Source organism: Sinohyriopsis cumingii, chromosome 7, assembly GCF_028554795.1.
Source record: "Sinohyriopsis cumingii isolate HCF-2022 chromosome 7, ASM2855479v2, whole genome shotgun sequence".
In the NCBI taxonomy this organism is placed as follows: Eukaryota; Metazoa; Mollusca; class Bivalvia; order Unionida; family Unionidae; genus Sinohyriopsis; species Sinohyriopsis cumingii.
In genome coordinates, this window is record NC_142967.1 from 24722262 (window position 1) to 24744125 (window position 21864).

A 21864-nucleotide genomic window follows, 5' to 3' on the forward strand; every position below is an offset into this window, starting at 1 on the left:
GTTATTCTGATTTCACAAGAATACAACCAAAGTGTATAGTTGTCCTGTTAATTGTTTCTGCGTTAAAACGGATAAGGCACTCAATCACACTTAAATAGACAAAAAATGGCGTGTTTGGTATTGGATTGTAAATGTAGTGTTCGATAGTAGACGACTGGGTGTTGGACACTCAACCTTTATCTTCGGCTAGTACGATAGGGGAGATGGTCACTCGAAACGGCGTGATATTTTTGATTTCATTTTACATATCTTTCATATTTTGTATAAACATTTTAAGTTTAACAATTTGAAATTAGACACTGTCATTCTTAATTTTGTCTGAACATGTTTCATTCATCGCTATATTCAGCATTAAGTATTTCTTTATTTCTTAAAAAGATGTAAATTATTAACTATTTTTACAGTAAGTAAACATTCCTTTTACAATTTTTATATTTTTTTAAGACATTTCCTGTAATTTCTGCAATGTTCCGTATTACTTTCGTAATTGCTTTTATTCTTGACCATATTTTAAAATTTTCCTGACTTTGCACTCTCTGATTAAGTCTAGTACAGTTTTGGAAATTTGGTACTACATCTGGTCATAGCCAACAGTTTTCTAAAACCTTTTTTTAATATTTCTTTCGGTCAACGCTGAAGTCTGGCAGAGTTTCGGAATTTCGTGGGTGAAACTTAATTACGTTCACTCGTGGATTCGCTACTAATGATGTATTGAGTGTTCCACCCACTCAATGAAATACGTCCGTTATTCAGTCGTAGTAAGCAAACTGTCTTGTAATATTGTAGGTGAAAAACTTATGTATTTTCACTCATGGCTTTGACACTCGTGAAAATGCTGAGTTTTTCACCCACTCGATGAAAAATATCCACGAATCACTCATTGTCCTCTATATTTTGGACATATCCACAAAGTCTATAGGCATGGCGTGTTGATGGTAAAATTTGATGTGTTGGAGAGTAGATGAGTGGATATTTGTCACACCACATGGCGTGTTGGACATGTGGGGCACTGGGCACTAATTTTCGGAGCCATCACATTATACCAAAAGGATAAAGGTAATGATGCCATTTAGCATACTGATGGTATTAGTAACGGTAAAGTTACATTATCAAAATTAATATGATTGATGCCTGTCATAATCCCTTCAGTGACCGCAAAACGGGTTTGTTGTCGTTTATGAGTCCCGGGGCACATCACTGCTGTCATTTCACATGATCATCATAACGTTCAACAATTGTCATGGCAAAAAAATACCAAACCATGAAAAAAAAAATACCAAACAAGGTACCAGTCCACCAAAACATGTATTCATAGCATTTCAAGAAAGAGCTTGGTGTGCATAAACCTTACGAAAATTATATGCGTAAACGTACATTGCGTTGTGAAACGGGGCACATGTCCGTAGTAAAAATATATTTAATAATTGAGGAGTATCTGATGTGTCATAGCTTCAGGAACCCACTGAATAAATTCTTGATTTCATCAACATTCATATTGCACGTGTATATCACAAGCTGTGGTCTGCAAAGACATCCATCAAAACAGACAAGTCTGCAAGTTTCACTCATTTGTGCCCTATTTATTACTTTTCGTTGAAACAGCTGGACATGGTCATGTAGTCTGTGTTAGAAGTTCACTTTCATATACGTGTTACTCATTCACCTATTGATCACACTTTTCCCCAATTACATGTGCATTGTTGTAATTATCTCTGATACGATGCGGTAGTTGGATGGTGTAAATGGTCATGTTTTCAAATTATTGTATCCTATCACGAAGGTAAACTTGACCTTTAGCTCAAGGCAGCTTACAAAAATAAGGTGCACAATAAGAAACGGTTTGGGGCTCACATAGAGGCTTTCTCCGATAAAGTTAATTGGAATTGTCCCAAACACAACTTGAGTAGATCAACACGGAAACGCAAAAGAACACTTCAGTGATATTAAAGCTAAGTAAGACGGTGACACTAATGTAAATGTCTTTAATATTCTTCGCTTTCAACCCAGCGTTGTTTGCGGCTGCGGCTGCTGTGATTGCAAAAGCAGCATCGTTAGGGTCGTCAAAATTGCATCCGTGATAGCTCTGAAAAAGACAGTTAGTGGAAAAATTTTACGATTTCGTCTCGTAAGCAAAAATAAAAGGAAAAGATCATCTACGACTCGCAGAATACAATCAGGCAGAAGTCTTCGATTACGTGCTATAACAATCAAAAGGCCTCACCGTTCAACCAATCTTGACTTACTCGCAATAATAAAGTCGATCATTTGCGATGTGTCTTCGTGCGGGATAAACTTGCATCGACAATGATTCCACGCACAAGAGAAACCGGCATCGTCAACCTGGTTTTGATAAAAGGACATGGCACTCGTGTATAGTTCCGGTTGCTCTAGATTACAAGCTATCTTCAAAATGGCGGACTCGGTAGCAGATTCCTAACAATATTTCTAAAACCATCCCTTACTGCAAGAATATTTCAGGTCGTGTGCTAAAGAAAGGATTGAACTACTGATATAGTCATTAAATTAGAACATTCGAAAGAAACGACGAGCACCCTTAGAAACTTCAAGTAGAAATATCGCTCGCAGAGAACAAATATTTCTGTTCTTGCAAAGCTGGGTATGTTTATTGATTAAATCATAATTTCTATTATGACTTTACTAGTTTGAAACTTTAATTTCTTTATGTATTCGCACCCGTTAAAGTTTTATCGTGCATGTATAATTGTCATGTATGATTAAAACACTAATTTTGTACAGCTTCGATAACATATTTTGTATATGTTTTCAATCAGTATTCTCATTATATTTAGAAAATGCATTAAAGTTACATTCAACAAATAAATTGTTTATACAAAGTTTCCCGAGTTATTAAAGCGAAAGTTTTACACTCTTCGGGTCGCGTTAACGTGAATGAACCTCATTTAGACGGATAAAACAGTTTATCAGTTATCATTTATAAACCAGTGATTTAAATTATTTAAGAACAATATAAATCAATTATTTATCGTAATCTCTTAAAAAGGAACGAAATAATAGCACGTAAAAATAAATAACTACAGGCACGTTGACATTTTCATCCGCTTTAAACTTTGCTAACTGGTGTGATCTACTTTATCTTTCTTCTTTGATGTCATAACATGGTGCAGGTAATATAAAGTCAGAAATTTGTCAGAGATACGATTTAATGGAAGTCAGCATGACAAAAATACAATCAATCGCAGGACGTAAATTGTTATCTGGGGCCTAATAAAGAAAAAAATTTATTGATACAGTTTCACCAAATCATAAAGTTATAATCCTATTTTAACTTCATGTGCAACAGTTTATTTTATAAAATAAAAACGCTATAAAATTGTATATGAATGTCACATTAGTTTAGCAGGAATATATAATGAGTTAGGATGGAAATGGTTTCGAAACCCCTCAACCCACGGTATTTTATTACATTTCTCCAAGAAAAATTTAATAGGCTTTTTTTTGTTGTGTTTTTCAAATTATATGGCCAATGTTCTCACGATATTGGCTTAATCAAGTCACAAAGAAGATCCAGACCTCGTAATTTTAAAAAGCCAACTGATCAGCAGAGTTGCACAAGTGTTCAACAGAAATAGCATCAGCAAAATTAAACTACAACCTGTGCCAATCAAACATGCTATTGATGCCAGACCATAGAAAAATAATAAAACCAATTTGTTGTCAACTTTACTCGAATTACAAGCAAATGCTCAATTTTGAAAATCTAAAAAAAGCAACACTAGAAAATATGATGCAGGATTCCAATAATGCAAACTGAATTTAAAAAAAAAACAACAAACAATCCAAGGTAGACAACAACAACGCGTATAAACAATCATTTGCTTTATTGCGTGTAATAATTTGAATAAAATAAATTATACAATTATAAAATAAGCACATAATTAACATAAATTTGTATTTCAAAACAAACACAACAAAATAGTCATCATTTTAAACGTTTTGTGCATTTATACGTGAAAAATAATTATAATTAATGTATCACTTCCAACGACATTTATTTCATCAGTGAATGCGTTCAGGATAACGACAGCCTGCATTGCACGTGCCCCAAGCACAACGGCAAACCATTTCTTTTCTAACAAAATTTCAGTGATTTTTTTGCGTAAATCTTTCAAATTCCTTTGCAATGTAATAAAAGTAATCAAATGTGGTCTTTTGTTTCTGACCAAATCTGGTGGATAGTTATGTGTAACAAAGCAGTGAATCGGATGCCTAGTTTTGACTGGTCAAAAATAATTAATGAGCCCAGTCTGATCGACAGGTCGGAACTATCCATTAGTCGCACCTATGGTAAAACCTCGATATCATTTCTATTTTGACTCGTACAGGCTTGCAGTCACTTGGAGGTGTTAATAAACCCGAGGTTGTAGACGACAACCACTATCTTATTTTCCACTATGCATCTGCAAACTAGGCTTTACGGGCCAATATACGGACATCCTGTTCTTAAAGCGTTTCGTGTACTCAAGCGTTCATCAACACCATGTGCGCTTGTTGATTTTATTTTGTCACTTAGGAAGTATGCTTACGAGTATAAAACATGTCTATTATTTTTACGGACGAGACGTTGATAATGATCTAAGCAGATGTGCAACCAAAACGAATTTGCCTAGTTTACATCCGGGTTGTTGTTGACGTCGACCTGGGCGAGCTTATGATTTTATAAGATCATACTGGAAACCTTAAAGTTTCCATGTGGACATTCAAGATATTATTTTAAAGCTGCGAAGCACTTTCGCGAAAAACCTGGTCGAAATCAACGAAATCAGGGGAATAAACGACTGGTATGTCGATGTCATGAACATACTTTATTCATCTTAACTGAAAGTGAACGAGGATGTGGTACACAAACGACATTAGAAACTGATAAGCTACATGATTGTCTGCCAATAACACATCCCATCTACAGTAATGTTACATAATCTGTTACATTTACATCAACGGGGTTGTTGGAAGCCCGAGACGAAATTTAACTCGGACTCGGCATATGTCCATATGGGTACTTAACAGTATTTGGTGACTGTGCTTAAGATTAGATTTATTAATGTATGCAAGTGATGAATTTTGTACGCGGCAATCAGATTGCGGAATTTGCCTACGGCGTGTTGGATCGGCTGACAGGGAATGCTAGTATCGATGGCAATTTTTTTCCACTCGTCGATGAATATTTGAGTCAGAGTGCTGTTAACCAACCTACGCATAAACGAAAAAATCATCTTGTTATGGGTCAGCTAGAAATCAACCGTTGGGACCAACCTGATGTACCAATACCAACTCTATGCCAGCTAGGGATCGCTGCATTAGCACGTGAAAGCATCTGATTGTTGACGGCACCATCAGATATGAAAAAAAATCTGGGATTGTTTATAGTATGATGAAGTGGAGTTCACCGACAAATCTAACCGGATTGCATTCACCGTTGACTGTTGCACAACACTGACTCCAAGAAGAGCGAAATCTAGACTAATTCAACAAGGATGTATTTGTCAGTGTAAAAGTCTGAGCGAAGATGAGATTGTTTCAGATATTAAATGGCGAAAACAGGATGCTTTTATATGAACGTAATGCCAAAATCCAAGAACGCACAATCACTGGAAATTTAAATATTCCCTACAAATAAATATTGTATGACTGCATGAAAGTTGTACCAGAAAAAAAGTAATAATTGGATAGAAGTGTGAGTGCGTGTTACATCTAAAGAAAGCCAAACTACAGCTGCATGATGAAATCACAAAGAGAACCGCACTAGTCGATTAATACAAACGCGTGTGTGTGGTTGTAAACGCTATTTCTATTACCGGTACACCAATAGTAATTCATGATATCAAAGTTAAAATAATTAGCATATCGGAGCTTGAGCCTGTTAGCGATGTAACAAGATAACCGGTGGGATTTCGGATTTACAACAACACTTTTGATGGTGATATAAATACGACGTTTAATAATGAACTACTTGAATGTGCAATTAATTATGATTAATATGAACGTGTATATGATCCAACTATTGGATCAATTACATAAATCGCACGGACTTAGTAATGAAAATACGAATAAATGGCTTTACACAGTACAAACACAAGGGGTGAATAATCCACAAATTTCACAACGAAAGAATGGTGTGTTTTACTTAGATAGTAAAGAAATGTATTTTACTTGCATATTAAAATGTATTTACTCAAATAGTGAAATTATGTAAACAAAAAGGGACAGATATACAAATCATCTTTACAATCCCCAAAACACATTGGGTTTTACAAACCCCCCAAAATAGCCCACGGCTGAAAGATTATCGGTATGGAGTGACACTCCGCTACCAGCACACTCGGCTACCAGTCACACTGGCCAATCAAGCCGTCAGTATTCCAGGTTGGTCAATCAAGCAGTTAGCACCCACCAATCTCGGTCAGCAACGCCCGATCGCCTGCTCTCAACTAGCAACAATGTTTATTCAGTTTTAGGCTGCAATGGTTCATCTTCACAGCTGCTATGATCGACTTCTAGGGTCGACTCCGATCACTCAGATAAGGTATCGTTCTGGTCAGCTCTACAGCTGATTACTCCGGTCACTCGGGTCAGCTGAAATTACATCTAACACAGTGTACTATGCATGACACTGGCATATACAATAAAACGTAATGACGTTATATACGGTAAGTTACACAAATTACCTTATCGGCACAATTACAAAACAACGAAAAGGTTCGGAAGTAAACCTAACCATGCCTGATAAGAATCCTACGGTACTAAACGTTTCTTAAAAATGCAGCTTTATATTGCTAATATAAATCTCTTGCTAAGTCACAAACCAGAATAGAAAATATTTGCATTACACTACGTAAACCAAAGCTACATAGCAAACATACAAAAATAAACGTGTAGTACAATAGTTGTAACTTATACACAAGAAATTAATAATTCACATACCTCTACAGCTTAAGATGTGAAAGTCCTTAAATTAGACTCGTCACTGACCAGATGTTCCGTAATGTGAAGATTTAATCTTACGGTGAGGCACAGACGAAGTCGTCATACATTGTCTGTGTGCTGGAAGCATTTGGGTCTTCCGGAAAGCACTTCACACGTGTGGCATAGGATAAACCAAACTCACCATTTCAAAATAGTTTACAATATACATAAATGGAAAACGACAGACGACTTCGTGCACGGATACGGAACCGAGAAGTTAGCTACTTAAAACATTGATTTACAGTTAAAATCGAGTAACTGTTTGAAAATGTTTATCAAATCTGCCCAGCGGTGTATTGGCACGACTGCGGCATCAAGTAGAGTAACGTCGCCTGTGGATTTTCTCGGCATGAGTAGATATGCACTTGCGACCAACATATTGTCCTGACAACCAAAACACTGTTGTGTCTTTCTATAATGAATCATAACAAAACACTCCCTACCCCCACCAAAAAACACCTCCCCCCCCCAAAAAAAAAAAAAAAAAAAAAATTAGCGCCCTTTTCTATTAATATGTGTGGCAGAATAATGACCAACCATAAACCTTGAAGGATTGTCCTTTCTGGCTTTCGGAGAGCACCCCTGTCCAAATCTGAGGCTTTGGTATATAGGAAGGAGTGAAGTTCTGAGACATGTATATAAACTTCGACCAGCCACGTGTCCCGTTTAATACAGCAGCTGAACTCGTGACGAAATTTGGATCGCAACTGAATCCTAGCTGAAAGGGGATCCCAGTGTCTGAGGCACCGGAGTGGAGAAAAGCTGGTCCAGTCAGAACTTTGTTGTTGACATTTTAATGTCATATGTCTAGAATTCCAATTGTATGCGTTGTATCAAAACTGCTTGTCCATAAAGTTCCCTTTTCGAGGTCGAGATTTTAGATTGTATCTGTAGAATTAAACAGTAGTGGTTGAAAGTTATATTTTCTATGTCGAAGGTTTAGATTGTGTTGTTCGAATTACACGGTGGAAGTTGAAATTTTAATGTCATGTCGAGAGTTTCAGTTTAACATATGGAATCACACTGATTATGCTGAAAGTTCCATTTCATATGCCGAGTTTTGAGATTGTATCTGTTGAATTACACAGCGGTGATTGGACATTTTATTGTGCTTGCCAGAATTGTTATTTTTATATGGTGAAATCATGTGTTGGTGTTAAAAGTAACATTACACAATGACCACTTTTTAACCATTCAAAATAATATTGAATATTAGTATACATCATTCGTGTATTCAATTATGAGGCGAGATTACATTTCATGCATTTACAGTTTGATCACAGGTCGAGAATCACTAATTTCTTCGCTAGAGGTTGCTCTCGTGAACGGCCCGAGTTATTTTTAAACAAGGAGGCTGCTTCACGTTGCTGTGAAATTCAACAGATGAAATCTAAAAACTCTCCATGTGAAATGGAACTTTCATCGCAAACAGTTGCATACCACATGTGAATTAGGGATTCTCAACATATAGAAATTTCAACCTCCGCTGTGTAATTCAAAATATACACTGTAAAACGTCGACATAGGAAACAACCTTAAACCACCACTGTATTATTCAACATATTAAAATCTAAAATCTCCATCTTGAAAAATGGAACTCTAAGTACATGTAATTTGATCCAACATGTGATGGTGGATTTTTCGACATACATCGAAATTTCAACTGCAACTTTCTCATTGGACCAGCTTTTGTCCGTTACGGCGCCTCATACCCGGTGAGGTCTCCAATTTACTAGTAGTAGAAACTGGAGAAGCCTCATATAAAAGTTCGTCCTAAAGGACTCTATCCCTTTCCGCATTTGGGTCCCCAGCAGAGAGATATACAGAGGCGATCAGGCAATGATGTCTTCTCGAAAACTGTTGTTGTGAGCGACAGTAAATGTCAGGGTAGGACCGGCAGTCCCGTGATTGGCCAGGAAATTCATTTACATATACTAGAAATTGTGAGAAGATATCGGATCTGACGTGTCCAGATTGGGGATTAAACCCATCCAAATCATGACAGATCCAAGGACAAGATATGTACGAGAACGTTGTACCAGTCGTCTCAACACTGGGTTGAAAGAAAGTGAGCGGCAATTACTCCCACAGCGGTGGCAAAGACTATTGGAGACTAAACTAGTCATAACGGAAAAGCCCAAAATTAAAAAACAACAGCTACAACAATAAAACCATGTCTAGATGCAACTAATGGAAAAATCCATGAGAATGTAAAATTTTCAACCTTTTTCAAATCAGGAATATCCGGGAATAGAATCCTGATATATTAAATGTTGAACACCCTCCCTACTGCACCCCCCCCCCCCTTCATTAGATGTACCTCTTCTCACAAGAATTCGGATTAGTCTGGTGAAACAGCCTGGGGCGCTTGAAAGACGTGGAGGGTTCCATAAGAGTAGGTCACCCTCAGTGACAGTTATCATGGAGAAGATCCATGCGCCATATGTTTGGTCTTACAAGGTCTCTGAAAAGCAGGCCCATCTGGAAACTACTGGGATGTCAGGATGAGGGAGAGTTGGTAGGAGAGGGAAAGACTATCTATGGTCGACTATATTCCTCCTTTAGGGTGCCTTTTGGGAATGGAGTGGTGACTTAAACGGCCCAGTTATCATGGCTTCTGCATTTAAGTGAAGTGCCTTCAGCTAAACAATAATAGATGATTTTGTTCTTACACATGCATATATTTCGGCAATTTTGGAATCAGGAAACATCTGTTTGAACAAAGGACCAGGGTGTTCTGCTACTGCTAGGGGTAGTACGTGTTCTATTAAGAATCTGATAAATAACACCACTGCGTTGATAATATTCATGTTTGCAATTGAATTCTGCTGTAAAAAAAAAAAGAAGCTACCTTAGTATTGGAGTTAGTAAGATGAACCAATTTGGTGTGTTTCTTTTTTTCAAGTGTTTTTCCACCATGGCCATATATTGAAATTCTTCCCACACAGCCTGCAGTGAGCATCAAGCAGCTCTAGAATGGAATCCTATATTGTAATTCATGTATTGATCTTTGGAGGAACCATTTTTCTTTTGTCTTTTTCCTGACCCATCTGTGAAATTATTTAAAAAAACATTTTTGCTCAAGGTCTCTTATTGACTTGAATCCATTTGATGATTTTTCGCCAAGTATTAAAATTCCTTCCACACAGCCTGCAACGGATATGATGCTGCTCTAGAATAGAATATTGTGTTATGTCATTCATGTATTAATCTTTGGAGGATTCTGTATTTTTGTCTTTTTCTAATCCATGAAATTATTTGAAAAACATTTTCGCTCTAACTATACATCGACTAGAATAAAACTGATGACTTTTAGCACCAAATACCTAGACTGGTTCTGTACTATATATGAATTAGAACAAAGAATCTGAGAGCAAAGATTAAATATTAGAAAACCAGTCTGTTTTCTCCTAACTAATAAAATGATAGTGCACGGTAAATAATTGCAATGCCAGTAGCTGGTAAAGGAAAGTAATATTTCCATTGGTCAGAATGTTACCACGTGATCAAAATGAATTGCATTTATTTCTGTATGAACTGTAAGGAGAATTACTTTTCTAAGAATACCCAATTCTAAAAATAGAGTCACGTGTACAGCATAAGATAAACACTGCCAGTGAAGGCAGACAAGAAGTAAGCATTAAAGGAAAAAAACATTCTAACAATATTTTTTCGTTACTTGCTGTGTGAGTCGGCAACTGACAGTTTATACCACGATAAACTCAGAAAAAACAACAAAAGTACATGCAGGTCTATTGTACTCTTGTAAAACAAAATCCTTTGGGCATGACCTATAGCACACTATAGATTGGTTCTCTGACAAACACGAATCATAATGAATCTATGGTCAAAGGACTGAAAGTAGAAACCAGCATGTTTCTTGGAAATACGACAGCTGCTATAAGTAGAACCTATCAATGGTACATGCAAGTCTTTGGGCAAGTGTACTTTTATGTTGTTGTCTTTTCTTTTCTAGACGATCTGTGGGATTAATGGAACATTGATTTTTTGGAGGGGGATATACTGAAAAAGCCTAATTCATATAGGCATTCGCTTAATTTAGTGAGAAATAGCGTAATGATTATGCACAAGTGTAATGGTTGGCATGCATGTGAATCCCCCATCTTGTACCACTGGAAATAACACATGGAATGATGTACTGTTAAGATGTAAATTCAAACTTGAGTAAATCATGGATTTTTTCATAGAAAATTTTGGAGCTTTTTCATTCCACTTTCATAAAACCTTCTTCAGAATTCATGTACAGTGAGACAACTGCAAACAGTATCAAAGAAAAATTGGAACAGAATAGTACAAGCTGAAGAAACATGTGCGGAACAACTTTCAACAAGGCATAAAACCACAGGATGATCAAGTTTGTAAAATGCACCACCGTATCATTCTTTCAGACCTTGGTTCCAGAAGTAAATAACACAACACTGTCATAGATGTAAGCTCCAAGCGCCTTTTGCCAGGACTAACTTGAATCAAATTCACTTTACCAAAACTGATTACCGAATGCAATCTTCTTTCTTTTTGGAGAAAATGAACAACTGATCATTATATTCCTTCAAGTTATACTTAAACAGGAATCAAAAAGCCGCTGTCTGCTACAATCATGTCCAGAAAAATTTTCATTAAAAACTTCAACTAATATGTAGTTCATTTAACAATGACCTGTTCAGAAATCGTGTCCTGAAATAACTGGTCACGTAGTTAGTCAGAAACTAAAATTTCCTTCTAGACTGTACCAAATATATCATCTGGAATTATACAATAAGTACATTGTCCCAAAAATGTCTACACATTTTCATTACTAATGGGATTGCCACAAATGAAGAGATATTCAGTGTCATCCAAAAATTAACAAAAGCAAACAATTCGTCTCCTTTCTTTTGTCTAACACTTTCCTGAAATGTATGCTTATGTACACACATTATTGGTACAAGTTAAAATTAATTTGCCACAAAATTGTTTTATCTTGTCTTTTAGGAGCTGCATATAGCAACAAGTTTCTGCTAGTATGACTTTTTAAATACTATTTGATACTATTACAAAAGTTTATGCAGTTTTTCTTTAAATATTTCTTCAGATAGAATCATATGTTGCATTTTTCTGTTTTTGTCCTTCATTCCTCATGTCGGTCAAGTCATCTGAATAACTGTCAATTAGGAGAGCGAGCTCAAAACTGCTTAAGCTTGTTGATGATTCGTCTGTATCCATAGAAGTGAAGTTTGTATTTCCTTTCTATATGATGATGTTCAAACAAAAATCATTTAAACCAAGCAGCATTATTTGCTGAATGAAGCTTGACACAAAATAATGTGATAAAAATGGTAAAACTGTCTTTAATAAAAATTCAGTTGCATACTCCTCTTGGGGAAGGCAATTGTTAAATTTACAATGAAACTACTATTTTACAACCATAATGATCAACTAGATGTGTTTAAAAGTTAAAGAAACTTTTGATAGAATTCCACTGAAAAATATAATTACTTATAATTTGATGAAATGATCCTTATGCATTTTCGTTTATTTTTTTTGTATGTTTCCTATTTTTAGTAAGACTAGTCTCAATGAATGGCACATCAATATCTGCTGTGTAAACAGGAATGGTTCTCTTGTTTTTGTAATGGTGACCACATTTGATGGTGTACAACAGGAAAGCCAAAATGGTTTTCTTGTTTTTGTAATGGTGTAATGGTGGCCATATTTGATGGTTAATGTGCATCACTGGTACAAATCTGAAAGCCTGTTGGGTGCTGATGCTCTGCTAAATTTGACCAAACTGGTAAAATGGTTTGAGGTCTAAAACGGCAAATAATCACAGCTGCTGGGTCATACATGGCTCACATGGCCTTACAACCTCAACACAAGAACTGTTTAGCCTGCTACTACTACTAATGGTAAAGTGACGTCTGTTTCTTGCAATTCAGACAAAAGGCCTTGTCTGTCAAATGATATGCTTTACAAAAAATAGTTAGAAAGCACTCCTGGTCTAAGGTGTTTTGCTATGGTGGAAATAACTGGTAACATTTTCTATACTCGTGATTAACTCGTTTACCCTCCATGATGACACGTGGTACAGGTATGTCCCAACTCGGTGTACACTGTAGAAATTCAAATACCCCCTACACTTTAATCCACACCTCATAGTTTGATGTATGGCTACAAAAATTTATAACACAGAGTCTAACAAGAGCCAAGAAGATGGTTTCTACCAGAAAACAAAGTATTTTCACCACAAGCGCTATTCCAGTAAAATCAATGTGAAGTAGCTACCCATAGATGCAATTTACAATTCCGTATAGTTTTCATATGAACTCTTTGAGTAATCGGAGAATCCAGGCATACATTTAGAAAAAAAGTGCCTTTCCACGGTACCATGCATGTTTCAAGGGAACAGCCTTCATAAAACTTGTGATCAGACTTTTATATTTGTCATAAAACATGGATCTTTGATCGATATTTGTCTTCTAACAGTGAGATAAAAATTGCAGGCAGTAAAGAGTCAAGTCATTTTAAAGAGGTTTTAATTGTAATTTTATTTCTGGCAATGCACAGTTTACCTCATAATAACTTGAAAAAATAAAATGACTGGATAAAAATATACTCTATGTACTACAATCTGCCGCAACTACTGCTGCCAAAAGGAACAGTTCGCAACCCCATCCACCCCCAATATTGATCATTACCCCACCCACCCCAACAAAAATCAATAAATTTGGCAAAAGCATTTACAGTATGAATGAACACATTACAGTTATAATGCAATATTCAGAAAAATATACTGTCTAAAAAACAGAGTAAAATTTCAAATAAAAAATATGCAACCTTATACATTCCTTGATTTCTAAGTCATGAACAAATGAGATTTCGAGTTTCTTTACAGCATGTATTAAAAAAAACAATATAAATCATTTTCAGAAAATTCTTTTTAAAAAACATCATGGTTGTCTTGTCATTACCACTTACAAAGTAAGTCAAGGAGAAATCTGGACCAGACAACTACTGACAGCCTGTTGACACTGACTGACAGCCTGTTGGGTATAAAACTTAATAATCACAATGATTGTTATCAGTGGTCACCAGTTAGTGATCTTGTGAAGGACACTACAAAAGAAACATCTCTGCAATAAACTGTGAGATATAAAACTTGTCTTTTCTCATTTAATTGATAGGCATTCACTCCTTGATATAATTTTTTCCATTAGAATCTGATTAAAATTTTCATAACTTGCCAGGAGAATACATGTCTAACAATCCTTTATTTTATTTTCAATCCCCTTAAAGCATAAAATTTATGTTAATAAAAAATATTCTAGTTTAAAATCAAGATTATTAAATCTGTTGGTTTGATGTCCTGGTTCTGTCACGTGTATTAACAGTAATCAATGATATGGATCTGGATCCCAATACAATTTGTCACTGGTACCAGTGAAAAACAAGTTTGGGTGACAAGTGTCATATTCAAAGATGAACTGTACTCAATCGACTCCATCATGATGCTGCTGTTTGTGAAACACTGCAAGCTGAAGGTGGAGGAATGTGGAGACCTCTAAGTGCCCCAAGGTAGAGAAGCCACCTTCAGACACTAAAGCAAGCCCAAAATGATAAAGAAAACTTTAAACTCTTCATAGAATAGAATTAAGGCATATTCAAAATGGGTGATACTGATATTTAATTAAACTACTCTTCTCTCCACTTGTTTTCAAGTTGATAATGCCTGTACAAAAGGTTATCCCATACAATTTATTTTCTGGAATTTTTCTGATATAATTCTGAACACAGAAATTTTCACAAATTAAAAAGAGATACTCATTATAAACACTCAGTGTCACAACATGTACACACTAATGGTTAGTTCTCTTGTCTACGTCATGAGCTCCCCATTTTTGTGATGCATTATCTCTCCCAATATAAACAAGACATGGTGGTACAAAATTACCATTAATCAAGTTCAGTCAACAAGGCACGATACAAAATATGCATGTAACAGATTCAGGTTTTAAAAGACTACTTAACAGCACAGTCAACACGACACAATACAAAATATGCATGTAACATTCAGGTTTTAAAAGACTACTTAACAGCTCAGTCGCTCAGAAGAATAAAGTTCACACAATGTCAAAGTTTCTCCATAGCTCTACATTATTGCTACCAAAAATTTCTTCACTGTTTTCCAAACTCGTAACTTCTAAAACCAAGAGTGACAACTCAAGGTAAATAAGACCAGTCAATTGGTTCTTTCCCATCTGCCTTTAGTAGTTCATTGCACTTTGAGAAATGGCTGCAGCCAAAGAAACCTCTATGAGCAGAAAGTGGAGATGGGTGGACCCCCTTCAAAATGTGGTGTCTTTTCTGAAATGAAAAATAAAAATATAAATATCTTAAATAGTTAAACTGAAAATTCAGGACCATCAAAATCTGCTCTCTGACACTTATTATATTCACTGTTGGAGACTTTCAGAACAGACAGGAGCTCTGACCATATGGTATTCCGACACAGTACATATTTTACCCAATATTGTGAACAATTGTAGTGTTATACAACAACAAATAACTATAAATCCATACTGCAAAAGTAACACAAAGCAACAAACCAATGACAGACACCTGTATGAAACTTTCTGTCAATATCATTATTATACATTGTATAATCAGTCCCTTTTTAAAAGACTAATTAATTTACTTGTATGCTTGTTTTCCCTAAAAAGTCCAAACATTTTTGCATGTAAATAACTTTAACACAGAATGCTCATTGCTCACAGTAAAGAATGCAGAGTCACTCCAAATTACATGCACTGCAGTTACTGTAGACTTTTGCTTTTAGTGGATATAAATATCTGGTTTTGTATAAGAAATGTTTTTTGTAAATACTCAACTTGGCAGATTTACCTGTCATGGTTTGCAAATTAATAGGAATTTAATTTCATGGATTAACAGCTGTAAATACCAAAATATATAATAAAAAACAAATATGCTGACAACAAATGCTGACCCCCTGAATGGATAAAACAATACTAATGCCAGTATTTGTGGAAATCAAACATTTGTTAAAATCAATACCTTACAACACCAAGCAAAAGCGATTACTGATTCACATTTATATGTCTTCTACTTACACCACTGCCTGTAAATTTGAACCACCATTTGAGTGATCTGTGGTTAGGAGTGGTAAAATTCACATTACAACACTCAAGAGAATGGACCTGACTGTGACTGAGAAAGACTTAAGTGTATCAGTCTGATATCATTTCTGTGGCAAAGCTCGCATGTACCTTGCAATTTGACAATATTTATTCGCTGGTTTTGTCTGAAAACCACTGATGTACAAGTTTAAGAATGGACTGTAATTAGTGTATACAAAAAGTGTCCAATTGGTACTAACATTCAAGCAACATACGTAGTACTTTAGTTCCCTGAGATTGAAAGGATGCAGATCAGATATGCAATCAGGAAAAGTTTAAACGTTTACAATGAAAGTTTCTTAACTGCAGTTTGATGTATCAATGCTTTATGTGGATTAATCTTTAGGTGTCACATAAATTGCTGAGATGAGATGATACTGTGCTGACTGGGTATAGGACACTCATGTATACCGCCTGTAAGGGGAACTATGACCAAACTGCATATCCTGCAAGTGTTCACTGACACTCATGTATACCGCCTGTAAGGGGAACTATGACCAAAATGCATATCCTGCAGGTGTTCACTGGAACACATTCTTGTTCATCACATAAACTTCAACCCTGAGACAAGTTATTTTATGATATTTCAACTTCCAACCTGTGAGACAGAATTAATTGAAAGTGAATTTGATACATGAGCTTTATCATGATGCACCACACAAAAAACACTGAGGGAATGTGGATCATGTAATAAACATTGTGGGGGATGAAGGTTATATAACACATTCTGTGGGAGATGTGGATTATATAAAACATTCTGTGGGGAAGTAGATTATATAACAAATTCAGTGGGGGAAGTAGATTATATAACACATTCTGTGGGAGGATGTGGATTATATAACACATTATGTGGGGGAAGCAGATTATATAATGTTCTGTGGGGGAAGTAGATTATATAACACATTCTGTGGGGGATGTGGATTATATAACACATTCTGTGGGAGTATGTGGATTATATAACACATTCTGTGGGGGTATGTGGATTATATAATACATTCTGTAGGGGAAGTAGATAATATAATACATTATGTGAGGGATGTGGATTATATAACACATTCTGTAAGGGTAATGTGCTATATACAACAAATTCTGACCATATATTTTAGGAAATTCCTATTTTTTCCTTTACATTTATATACATTTTGCAAAATTCTGACATCTATACTTTTTATTTTCAGGGCTCCAATTAATGTTTTTAGTACTAGCAGGAATTGTTGTAATATTTTCTATTTGATAAAAAAAAAATCAGGCTGTTTTGACTGTCCATGAGTATATTTTATATTCTGCACACAAAACAACACTACCAAGAAGCTTCCGATTTATTTTATTTCAGAAAACAATTTATTGGTATTCCAACTATATGGTCTAGAAACAACAGAAATGAGTGTGAAGCAACAAGCTTTGTAAAAATCAACAAATAATTTATTGTCCTAGAATACCAAGTGAAAATGTAAAAAAGGGAACTTATGGTATTGTGAATTAATTCCCAATTAATCCCAGAACTACAGACAAAAGTCCTAATTATTAAAATTCTGAATAATCTTGAGTGGAAATCCAAATTCAATCCAATGCTAAAAGTGTTGATGTGCCTGTAGTGGCTGTATAACGCTGATGTGCCAACAGTCTGTGGTTGGATCACAATAATACAATACAAGAATTAAATCCTTATTGGAAATTTCACAATTAATTCAATCCTCTATTTCCACGAATGTAATTTTTGATGAGCACTCAGTATTTTCAGTATCAAAAAAACTGAATAAATTACAGCCTAACGGAATTTCTGGACAAAACAATAATAAGACTGATTCTGCTAAGATCTTCAAGGAAAAAAAATTAATTTCTACAAAAATAAGATTATATAGTCCTCTACCTGACCTCAGGTCACAATTGGTATTTTCTTAAGAAAAATACTATTAGCTAATGTAAAGTTTTCTTATGGAAGGTTTATAATGATTACAAAATAAAATCTAAGTTACAATGTGAAGTCTATTACTAAATTATAAAATGTAGTAAACAGTAGTAGACCCAGCTTTCATGGGGTCAAGTACAAAATGAACTTGATTTTGAACAAGGTTAAGTCCAAAATACAATGTTACGTTATCAATAGCATATAATGAAATAAGTATTTTTAAAAAAAACTAACAAACAAAGCAAATTAAATACACCCAACACTGGCATATCAGGAGTGTAACTTGTAAAGCATCAATTTTTAGCCATGTACCTAGTAGTACTTCACGTTTACATTAATTTGGAAGGCTTCAACTTCCTAAAATTTATATATACAATTCATTTTCACATTTTCATAACTTTGCTTTTGACTGGCACCATAAAAGCATTGTCCTGATGAGATACCATTCAATGCTAATACACAAATCTCAAATTCGGATGGATTACCACTACAGCTAAATCTTTTTATCACAGATAAATAAAAACACTGCAGTAAGTTCAAAAAATATTTTCAACATCAGTTTCACTTGAAAGGAAATTCAATGTAAATAAGCATGAAATCTAATTTTCCCTGATAATTATCTTTCCTTTAACTTTCAATAATAGTATCAATGAATACCTTTATGCCTTTTCTCTGTCTCTAAGCTTACTGGTCATGTATTTAAGTTAAGGTAGTGAGAGGAATTGGCTGCTACTGGATACTGCATATATACACTTGTATTGGAACAAAATAACATGCTTCATACAAATATTTTTAGGAAATGAGAGAATAATGCATGGGTTCATTAAAACTATGATGTGCGTTTGAAGGTGATTCTAGCTATTCCACCAGAAAACTCTTTTTCAAGTAATGCAAGGAAGAAAACTAACCTTGTCAATAAAAGCTCCTTTCTTCTGTGCATAAGAACCCCACAGAATAAAGACAATTCCAGAACGATTCTTGTTGAACCAGGATATTATGGCATCTGTAAACTTCTCCCAACCACGATCCTTGTGGGAATTTGCCTCATGTGCTCGTACTGTCAAGCAGGCATTAAGCAGCAGTACTCCTGCATAGGAGTTAAAGAAGAAGGTACAAGGTTTTGTTGTTAAGAAATCGATTTGAGTATCAGTCATTTCAGTGAAATATGAATATATGATAATCTCTGTGATAGAATTTGGTCCAAAATTCAATTTGGTACCATTCCTACTGTTTCTGACATCAGGGCATTCTAAAGAAATAACCCTGGTTTTTTCAAGATATAATGTGAATAAAAATTTATTACATGTATTGACGTTTCATCAATCAGCAGAAATTGATGATTGATCATTGAACTGATTTTGATTTTCATCACTATGTCAAGTTATTTGCAGTCTGGCCAGTTCATGATAGGTAGTAATGTTCGAACTGGTTCGGAACACTTTCACTTTACTGCATACTAATGTACTATTACCATTTTAACTGGATCAGATCTATTCCAAATGGTATTGAAAGAAATTAAATGAAAAAACCCCCATTGAAGCTCTATTTCAAACGGTACTGAAAGAATGTAAATGAAAAGAACCCAAAGAAGCTCTATTCCAAATGGTATTGAAATAATGTATATGAGAAAAAAAACCATTGAAGCTCTATTCCAAATGGCATGAAAGAATGTAAATAGAAAAAATACTGAAGCTCTATTCCAAATGGTACTGAAAGAATGTAAATGAAAAACCCACTGAAGAGCTATTCATGTTTCTCACACTTTTCTAAATATAAATGTCCAGGTCTTTTCCAGGTTTATTCCAGGATGAAATTGATTTTTTTTTTCAAGGTTAACATATGACCATTACCGCATGGATTTTAAAGAACATCTTGGATCATAAAACATGCATTTTCCAAATCTGAAGATGTTTCTCTTTCAAGACTCTCCAAAACATATACAGGTATGTCAGAAAAGATGATCATGTACAAAACACAAAATGAGTCACACGAAACAAATCTTGACTAAATTCCTTTAAATTGGCATTTAAAGCCATTTCAATGTACAGAATACAAATTCTAACTTTACTTTGCTGACCTGCATTATGTTGCTGCGTGGAAACAACATGAGCATAAATTACAATTTTTCCTTTCAAACGTTTAATTCTAAAGAATTCTAGAGCAATATATGTGCAAATTATACAAAGTAAAAATTCCCTATTACAGTATGACCCCCCCCCCCCACCCAATAAATGCAATGCATTAGAATCTTATCTTGTAATGAAAAATGTTTAACCCTGAATTTGTGTGTGGTAATAAAATCTCAAATGTAATAAAAGGACAACAAATTCCACTTTCTCCTGCGTTTTATTTAAAATCTGAAACCAATGCTTCAAGCTACATGTCACTGTAATAGTTCTGCACCAAAGCTTAACTCAGAGATTCAAAATCTTTCTAATCCGGGTTTCCTCCAAACATTCCAACCACATTTTTCACATCTGGACATTTGTGATGGAGTTCAGAAGAATTACATATACAAAATTTGGAATCTGCCGCCACTATAAGATAGCTTACCAGCGAGCCTAGCATATTTAAACTATGTTATATTGACTTGTACCTGCATGAAATTAATAGGAAAATTATTTATTTTCTCAAAAATGGTAAGTATTATAATTGTGATGTCTTTAATCCACTGAAAGACTAGACGAAACTTGGAAAAGATGAAACCTAACCCGGTAGTCGCCATTTGCGTTAATAGTCACATGACTTCACAAATCTCAAATGATGACATTGGAAGTCCAATAGTCACATGATATCAACAACAAATTCCTTTGTAATGTTGTTGTACAAAATTTCTATTATATTAAATGAAAAACCAGAAAGAACATATTCTCAACATATTTATTTCGAGAACAACTACAAGAAACTTGGCCAGTTTGATTCATCAAGCAGAGTAGTTTGATTCCCTGCTTCATATGCTCTATGCGTGAGAGACAACAAAACTCTGAAAGTTGGTCTTGGAATAAATATAGAGAATTTTGTACTCTTTCGTTTTTGTATTTTTATTACAACCAGTATACGACTTTCATTTATTATTTTTTTCTACAATATTTGAAAATGACGGTTGTGAGATTCTGTGTGCTTGTTCGACTAGCAATCGAAATCACTAGTACGAGCTCAAATGTCATCAATACATTAGTTTTATCGTCTTTCATCAGATTAAAGACAACAATTTTAATACTCGCAATTTCTGAGAAAGTAAATAATTTTCATAATGATTTCATGCAGGTATAACAATGTTTAAGCTTGCTAGTCCATCCGCTGAACAGTTATGCTTTAATGCCACCATGTTGGCCTCTTGTGATGCTAGACTGGTTTTTATTCCTTCCATATCAAAAAATTTTTACGGATATCGAACTGTCTGTAAAACAACAGTCTACTAGATGAATCTAATTCCCTGAGCATTTGGATTGTCTCAACAAAAATATTTATGGCAAGCACCCAAATGATCCATAGTGCAACCTCCTAATATTCTGGTTAGAACCTGATAAATTTAACTCGCAATCAGTTCAGTTACAACTCAAGTAATTGATTGTTTTGGGCGTCAAGATCTGGAGGAAAATTCCTGGATTTTTTCAGACTTTCGTTAATTATTGCAAAATTCAAGGACCTTTCACAGTCAGGATTTTTTTTCCATTTCTCCCTACTTGTTCCCAATTTCCCAGTAGCATGGGAACCCTGTCTACTCCAAATGGTACTGAAATAATGTATATGAGAAAAAAA

At 35.0% G+C, this 21864-nt stretch overlaps 1 protein-coding gene across 1 annotated transcript in view; it reads right to left on the bottom strand.

Moving 5' to 3' along the window:
• Positions 1 to 13521: 13521 nt before the first annotated feature.
• The window catches only part of LOC149794905 (uncharacterized), a 45457-nt gene continuing 37114 nt past the window's right edge, over positions 13522 to 21864 (bottom strand). The window contains exons 7-8 of the mRNA XM_089964546.1: positions 19011 to 19189; positions 13522 to 15363 (exon numbers count right to left, since the gene is read on the bottom strand). Of these exons, the coding sequence (XP_089820672.1) occupies positions 15220 to 15363; positions 19011 to 19189 (323 nt within the window). The 3' untranslated portion in view covers positions 13522 to 15219. The remainder of the gene's footprint in view (positions 15364 to 19010; positions 19190 to 21864) is intronic.